Here is an 8,386-nt window from a genome sequence, read left to right as displayed (position 1 = left end):
GACTTTAGTTCAAAGCTACGTTGGATCTTCAACTGGGCCATTGTGCGCACCTTCACACCTGATTCAAATGACATATTTTTACACAAGCGCAATAATGACTTTGCATGTCCCGCAAAAAAAGCTATCAATGCAGTAACAAGTAAAACAGTGATATCGTGAGATATTATTACAATTTAAAAGAATGGTTTTCTGTGGAAGCCTGTTTCTGCCATGGGAATAAATAAATAAATAAAGGCAATTGTGAGTTTTTTTTTCTTGCAGTTGAAATTGAATATCATAGTTTGTATTATAGACTTCTGAGTCTGTATCTTGCAACTCTGATATATTTTTTGTGAGAAAAATTTGCAATGACATTTAAAAAAATGTTTAGCTTGTGGCAGAAACAAGCTTCCATAATTTTCCATTTTAATATATTTAAACTTTTCATTTATTCCTGTAGTTTTGCTACCATTAAGGTGTCACATGATCCTTCAGAAATCATTCTAATATGTTGATTTAGTGCTCAAGAAACATTTCTGATTATTATCAATGCTATAAACAGTTGTGCTGCTTAATATGTTTTGTGGACACATTTGTAGGCCATCTTGCACTATATTACACCTGCTTAAAATGAAATTATATTTTTACGTTAGAGCAATAAAGTCTTTGTATGTCCCATAATAAGTGAATGTTATTCAGTGACATTGTGATCAAGTGTTACAGGATCATCTGACAGTCTACTAACTGATGAATGTGCGTTGGGTTAACCGAGCTAATCCTTTACCAATCGTTTGTGTACCGAGGCTAAGTAGAGCAGATTAACCTGTAGCCTTCCATTCTTTTAGTGTTGCCCGACCATCTAAACTCAGCGTTCCACTTTCCTTTCTGATGTTGACTTTACAAATGTCTTTTCTCAGCTCTCCATCCGTCGAGCTGACTTGTAGGTCGCTAGCATTTGACTCTTTGACAGAAGATGGCATCTCTTCAAACACACAAGACAAAGGACTGAATCAGTGCAAACAGTCTTGACAAACACCGCAGTCACAGTATCTGTGTCACTGGTTAAGTCAGGCTAATCAATGACGCTATTAGCTGATATGACACAATCAGATTTTTAGCTTTGAATCATACATGAAATCTCTGGCACACTTTCATTTTTCTGTTTCTATGTATTGTTAAAAGCTAATTTAGAAAATTTAGAGAACTTTTATTGTTGAAAGTCACTTGCTTTGTTAAAGCTGAGGAAGTAGTTTATCCATAAATGCTTTTTTTCCCTACCAAACGTATTGTTAAACAGCTCCAAAATGAACAGTTTCACCTTCACATATTCAAACTTAAATTGTTATGATTGGTCACAAGATACACAAACTAATTCTGTTTGGTGTCATTGATATCAAGCCTAGTGTGTCACGTCTTAACATTTTAGTGTACATGAGTATTATGTATGTTTTTATTTTTTTTCTGTTTGTAATTTTGGCAGCCCTTTATTACTCTTTGTTTTTTGTTTTTTTTTTTGGTATGAAAGAGCCATTCTGATCTCATTAGTATTGATACTGCAGTTATTTATACATTAAAGTTTGGGGTTGGTAAGTGTTTTCTTTCCCCTAAGATTTTGAAAGAAGTATCTTGTGCTCACCAAGGCTGCATTTATAGATTTATTGGATCCAAAAAAAAAAGAAAAAAGAATAAAAACAAAAACAACACCACCAGTGTTTGATTTAGATTCTGTCACTATGTTAATAATGCATGTTTCCGTGTTTGTGCAAACACACAAACATATGTAGAACTAAATGCATTGATACCTTCAGTTACTAATGAGATTGAACTGGAAGAACAATATGGGTTTGAAGCAACATGAGGATGAGTAAAGAATGCCAGTGTTTATTTTGGGGTGAACTATCCCTTTACGACTGTACTAAAAAAATGCTGATTAATGAATGGCAGCATGTGAGTTGATAACATTCACTGCTTCCATCACTGAATCACAGCATTCGGTCCATCCACAGATGTCCTTTAGAGATACACGACATTCCAGTCCATTGTTGTCCAGCAGCTGTGTGTCTTATATCTTCATGTGTTTTACGGGCGAGCGAGGACTGACAATGTGTCAGAGTCTGGTGTAATGAAGCATCACGCTCATTCCTTTCCCTTGTTCTGCAGCGTTGATTGCTTCCTCTTTCTTTACTGGATGTGTTAAACGCACACAGTGGCGAGAGACAAAAGGATGCTTGACCTTTGACCTCGGGGTAAAAGCAAGCCTAATCTTAAGTTAGCATCCATGGTTTTTGTAATTGTTTTCCCAGACAGAGAATGAATGCGACTTTAGTACCGGGGTCAGAGCCGTTCAACTGTTTCTCAGTTTACCAATAGGTGTGTGTGTGTGTGTGTGTGTGTGTGTGTGTACATGTTCCTCTCTATTCACGCAGACACGCATGCCACCCAGGGAAGGTTGTGCTGAGTGTCTGTTGACCCCGTTTTCACCTTTGCTAAACACTGCAATTATCTCCCTTCAGCTCTTTACAGGGAAGGTACACAGATTACTTGGATCTTTGTATCTCGGGTTGGCATAAATGAAAGCAGGGTGCCGGATATTTCTCTGGAGTAGACCCAGTTTTGAATTACTCTGTCCCGTCCCACTTGTCAGTTAGTGTTCTGTGTAACTCAGACCAGTACTGGTGTAGAAAGATGAGAATTGGGAGCTGCACTCCTGTTAATAATCTACCACTTGCAGCATTTTTGCATGGTGTATACTGGATCTTTACCTTTAGCTTGTGACATAGTACTTTTCAAAAGTACACCATTTGTATTCCTATAATATGCACCTTTATGGAGTAGATAAGATTCAAATGTTTCTCTTAAAATGTATGGCTCCAGTTGACAAGCTGTTGTGCTCTTTAAAGGTATACATTTTTGACAGTATACATTAATGGTATTAATGCTAAAATCAGCTTTCAAGGCTCAAGACTGATGCACTGTGAATATACTGCATATATAACATGATTTTATTAATATTAATTTATTATTCATGCCTTTATTGGGGATATTATTCATGCTTTTATTGGGGTGCACTATTATTCAAAAGTTTGGGGTCTGTACGATATTTTTTTATGTTTTGGAGGAAACAAATCACCAAGGCTGCATTTATTTGATCAAAAATACAAAAATTAATACTGAGCAATATTACACTTAAAAAAAAACAGTTTTCTGTTTTAATATATTTTAAAATGTAATTTATTCCTGTGGTGGCAAAGCTGAATTTTCAGCATCATTACCCCAGTCTTCAGTGTCACATGATCCTTCAGAAATCCTTCTAATATACTGAAAACATTTCTTATTATTATCAATGTTGAATATTTTAGTGGAAATCATAATGCATGTTATTTGGGATTCTTTTATGAATAGACTGTTTATTTGAAATGGAAATATTTTGTAGCATCATAACTGTCACTTTTAATCAATGTGTCCTTGCTGAATAAAAGTATAAATTATTATTATAATTTTTTTTTTTAATCTTGCTAACCCCAACCTTTTGAACATTAGTCTATAGATTCAAAATATTTATTCAATTAGTAAACATTCAAATGAATAGTAATTCAGTTCGATACTTATGCAGCAGCGAATGCAAACAATAACAAAGAGGCAATATTCAAGACGAAATATTTAACAAATATTTAATTTGGTGGTATTTTATTGAAGGAATAATGTGGTTCATACTTTTTATAAAATATTTACAAAACCGTTCACGAGGTTAATCTCTCAAAGGAAGACATTTACACGGTAACATAATTTGTACAATGAGGTAGATAGCTACAATAACTAAAATAGCTTATTTATTATGTGTGAAATATTATTACTGAATAAATGATAGCACTTAACGAGAAAATAACTTAGTGTAACTGAACATAAATAAAAATTTGTACCTGTACAATTAAAAAAATCATTTACATATCAGTCCATAAAATACAGCTATTTAAAGCAGGAACATGTTGTCTTATACACACAAACAATTTAAGTATAAACATGCCCAGTGAAATGGAACTAAGAGTGATGTAATAATATTTCTGTGCTTGATTCCAGTCCAAAAATCATAGTTCCAGATGTGATTTACAGTATAGCATTCCAGTAGTGTTCTGAAGACAGATCAGGAAGTCAGACACATTTATTTACATTTCCTCATTAGTTTGAACTTCACAATCACCTGCAGCCGCAGGACTCCACCACCATGTCCTCATACTGCTTGTACACGACGTTATTTCCAGCGTCGATGTACAGGATGCTGATGGGACTGAGTTTGGACGGGACGCAACAGCTGGGTGGCATGTTGCTGGGGTTCATGGAGTTCATGAGAGTTTGTATAATGGCGTGATTGGTCGGCTCCAGGTGAGATCGGAGAGGGAAGTCACACATTCCCTCACAGTGATAGGCCTCATAGTCTAAGGGAGCAATGATCCAGTCGTCCCAACCCAGTTCCCTGAAATTCACATGCAAGGGTTTTTTGCTGCACCTAGATTTGGACTTTTTACCGTGCCTCTTGCCATGGCGGCTGGGTAAAATGGTCTGTCTTCTCCGTCGGGACTTCGAGTGAGGTCCTTTCTCCTTCCCAAGACTATCCAAACCCCACAGCTTTATCTTCTCCCTTTTTTCATAGAAAAGGCTTTGTCTCTTTTTTGACCTTGTGAAAACAACCAATATGGCTTTCTTTAGTTGCGGACGGCCATGTCTGTGAAATCCAAGATATTGCAAGTCGATTTCCCTCTCAGGATTATCTAGCGTCGCCTTGAGCTCCAAACAGAAGCGCGTCCCGTGGGAGTGGCGCTGACGTTCCTTAAAAACCTCCCATACGTCAAAAACCTTCCATTTTGGTTTATGCGCATCCTCCAGATCCAAGGTTTTGGAATCAAGGACAGTGTGCGACTGGCAGGAGAGCAGCTGTATCTCCACTGGGCCCGTCTCAGACGCTCGGAAGCTTCCGGAGATCTTTGTGTATATCCTCAGTTCGGCACCCAAGAGCTCCACGCTTTCAGAAAGAGTCGATACGTCGAATAAGTATTTCTGCCTCCACAGTGGGGAGTTCAAAAGGTCATCTGGAACAAAGAGCACAAATGTTTTAGTGGACAGTGGCTGTACAGTATTTACAAAATCAGTTTACAGAGGCATAGAGAGAGAAAGCGTGTGAATGCAGAAGAAGAAGAAGATTTCAATCAACTAAGATGGAAATTTCTTTCCTTCTTGAATGATTGCTTTTTTGTTTTGTTTTCATGTTATAGATTAAAAAGAGCGAAAAGTTATACAATTTAAAAAAGTAATATTCATGGAAATATATACATATATATATATATATATATATATATATATATATATATACTCCTTTTTTTTGGCCAAAACATTAATTATAGACCGTTTCTCTCAATGCATCTGTAATATGATTATTTTGCAACAAATTGAGAATAAAGTGTCTCATACTGAAATTTGTTCACTCTTTTTTATGAAAAGGTAGAATGTACAAAAAAAGTTTGGATCATTTGTCAAAAGTTGTTTTGATAGCCTATTCTTATTTATTATTTAAGGATAGAGGATTCTTGTTTATTATTTAATAATATTTCATTAGGATTATATGACACAAACAATAATCCACCCATTCATTCCTTTTTTTCGTACTTTGTCTAATAAGAAACAGTATTTTTCCTTCTTCTCAAGCGCTCCTGTAGTACAGTAATTATTCTGACACTCGTTGAAAAGGGAAACTCGGAGCAAAAATCATTTATAACGAATTTTAAACCTGATATTATATAAGAAAAAAATAACTAACCTTGACCCTCGTCCACAAAACTCGTTATGGTGTTTGCTGCTTTTGACGAGCGGAAAAAACTCGCGTTCAGTCCCAGTTTCTCAGCCGCGGAAAAGGTCTTGTAGATGGAGATCATGTAATCATGAGGTTCAATTGCATCCTTGATCGCCCGCTGTGACTTTACGTCTCCTGATAACGGTGATGCTGACAATGTACTTTTGCCGTATTTGGCTCTTCTGTGGCCATCAGCAGGAACAGTCTTGGACACTTTCGTGCCTTTGGATGCGGTTGGAAACAGAGGATTTATTGAGTGAACACAAAGAAAATGCAAAAGTAACGTAAAAGTCAAAAATACCCCTGAGACTCCATAAGAACACATCTTGTAAATGCACAAGAAAAAAAGGACCTGCTTAGGAAAAACACGGACACATCACGTGTGTGTGGAGGAGCGCAGACTGAGCAGCTCCTCTGAAGAACTGCCTCCTTAAGTAGGCCTACCGTCATGACATTATTAGCTCAACTCAATCCAAACAAGACTTAACGACCTACCCAGCTTTCAGATGATGCTACTGTCCTCCATGTCGGAATCATTTTTGATATGCGCGATTAACAGTAGAACATTTATAAGTTTTGTATATGTTTTATATTATATTGGTTTATTTAGCTGTAAGGTTTTATTAGAACCAAGGTACCACATAGCGTTTAAAATACGGATGTAACTGCTATGTAGAATAAGAAACAATAGTTAAAAAAAGAAAAGTGACAAAAATGTTCGTTTATATCAATAATTTCTTTATTTTAAGCTCATCATGAATGTGAACGACAGTTTGTTTCCCCCAAACTTCGACAGGTGTAAGTGTGAGGATTGAGCGCTGTGGACTTTATCTCCCTCTAGTGGTCCTTTCTTTCTTTCTTTCTTTCTTTCTTCCTTCCTTCCTATTGCATTAACAAAGAAAGCATCCTCCAATTGTTGAATAATACATATCAACTGTTTTAATGATAAATGAGAGACATCGTGTTAATAAAACAAAGGGATATTATTAGGCCTTTTAATTAATTATTAGGCCTATTAATTTTAGAAAAAAATATTATTTGTCTTTGGATACATAAAATATTATGAAATTATAGGCCTTTTTTCCCCCCAAAAAATATTTAAAATGTAATTTCCACGCCAGAAGGCTTTGAGATGTGGTCAGAATTAAATGCATATTCATGTTTTTTTTTTGTTTGTTTTTTTAAGGACTGAATTGTCCTGTTGTGCATGTCGTATATACGCTTTGGATATTGTTTGTAGACATTTAAAATCACCATGAAATCAAAACTGACAATTGTTTTTTATGGAACATCGCAGTGTTTATTATACCTCATATAATCTGTGCATATATATATATATATTTTAATTCATGTGCTCTCATAATCTGATCCAATCAATTCTCGCCCTACTGTTCAAGAAGCAGTTTCACTTGAATATACAGTATGTAGGGAAGAAAAGACAATTGTGCCTTTCATTCCATGCTGACTTTGTGCTATATAGTATATAGAAAAACAAACTATGCAAGAACTTGACATTTTATTAAGCATATAAGAAAGCATATAAATATATAATATTGAAAGTAAAAGGAATAGATTTAAATATTTAATTTTGTTAAAAGTTGTTTTTGTTCTACAGTTATTATGAGTGAATGTGCTCAGAATTTATAGTTGTGGCTTACAGATCATGATCATATGGAAAAACAATAGTAGTTTATAGACAAAGACAAATCATTAGAAGACAATGTAATATATTTATAAGAGTGTACTGTGTGTTGTGATTATTTAGGGTCTCATGAGCAGGAGTAGACCACTCAGCAGCATAAGCAGATACACAGACTGTGACAAGACAGCTGGACTGGAGTCAAAGATGCTACTACCATCATCCTCCGTGGTGACGACCACAGAAGACGGCGTTGTAGCTGCTCTGAGTGTGAAAGATCTGGACTCAGCCTTCCATTCATTCAGAGTAAAGGCCAACTTCAAGTTCTCACCTGTGAAAGAGGTACAAGGAGAAAAATTACTGTAATAACAACTGACAGCAACCCCCCCAAAAAAACTGAATTTGTGTAACAAAGGCAACCCACCACTTGTAAAGATGGCTAAATCAGTGTAATTGGCCCAGCAGCCACTGAATGGGATGGTGGTGTTTCCTTGAAGTCCCTCTGCCGGATTTCCATTAGCATCTTTGAGCACAGCTGACATGGTTAGAGTCGTCACACCCACAGACACGCAGTCACCCTGAAAACAGATGCACAAAGATCTTCCTGTTCGATACCAGGTGCAGTTTTCTAGTAATTGCCTGAAAACTACAGTTTCAGGTATTCTTAATGAAATCAGGACGTGTCTGTCTCACCGCTGTGTCCACAGCCATGATGCTGGGCTGCACACTGAGGGGCCCGGGGGCCAATCCCGCAACAGGCTGGACCACCACCACCAGGGACGATACCGTCTTGACCGTGTCCACCTGCTGGTCCTCACGGGTCACTTCCTGAGTTGCCAACTGAGAGAGAGAGACCGTTAAAATGAGGAAAAGCCAGTAAGCCACATTACTTAAATTTATACAAAGGGGTTATATATGTGTGTGTG

At 36.6% G+C, this 8,386-nt stretch overlaps 2 protein-coding genes across 2 annotated transcripts in view; both read right to left on the bottom strand.

Moving 5' to 3' along the window:
* Positions 1–4,173: 4,173 nt before the first annotated feature.
* On the bottom strand, positions 4,174–6,146 carry gdf6b (growth differentiation factor 6b). Its single transcript, XM_016497924.1, has 2 exons — positions 5,789–6,146; positions 4,174–5,063 (listed from the first exon to the last, which is right to left on the bottom strand). The coding sequence occupies exons 1-2, from the start codon at positions 6,144–6,146 to the stop codon at positions 4,174–4,176; spliced, it is 1,248 nt and encodes a 415-aa protein (XP_016353410.1).
* Positions 6,147–7,460: 1,314 nt separating this feature from the next.
* pkhd1l1.1 (PKHD1 like 1, tandem duplicate 1) overlaps positions 7,461–8,386 on the bottom strand; it is a 38,642-nt gene continuing 37,716 nt past the window's right edge. Inside the window, exons 76-78 of the mRNA XM_016497775.1 lie at positions 8,154–8,300; positions 7,885–8,038; positions 7,461–7,791 (exon numbers count right to left, since the gene is read on the bottom strand). Of these exons, the coding sequence (XP_016353261.1) occupies positions 7,583–7,791; positions 7,885–8,038; positions 8,154–8,300 (510 nt within the window). The 3' untranslated portion in view covers positions 7,461–7,582. The remainder of the gene's footprint in view (positions 7,792–7,884; positions 8,039–8,153; positions 8,301–8,386) is intronic.

The sequence above is a fragment of the Sinocyclocheilus anshuiensis genome, unplaced genomic scaffold (genome assembly GCF_001515605.1).
Source record: "Sinocyclocheilus anshuiensis isolate Anshui unplaced genomic scaffold, SAMN03320099.WGS_v1.1 scaffold1038, whole genome shotgun sequence".
Lineage (NCBI taxonomy): Eukaryota > Metazoa > Chordata > Actinopteri > Cypriniformes > Cyprinidae > Sinocyclocheilus > Sinocyclocheilus anshuiensis.
This window is presented reverse-complemented; position numbering and strand designations above follow the sequence as displayed.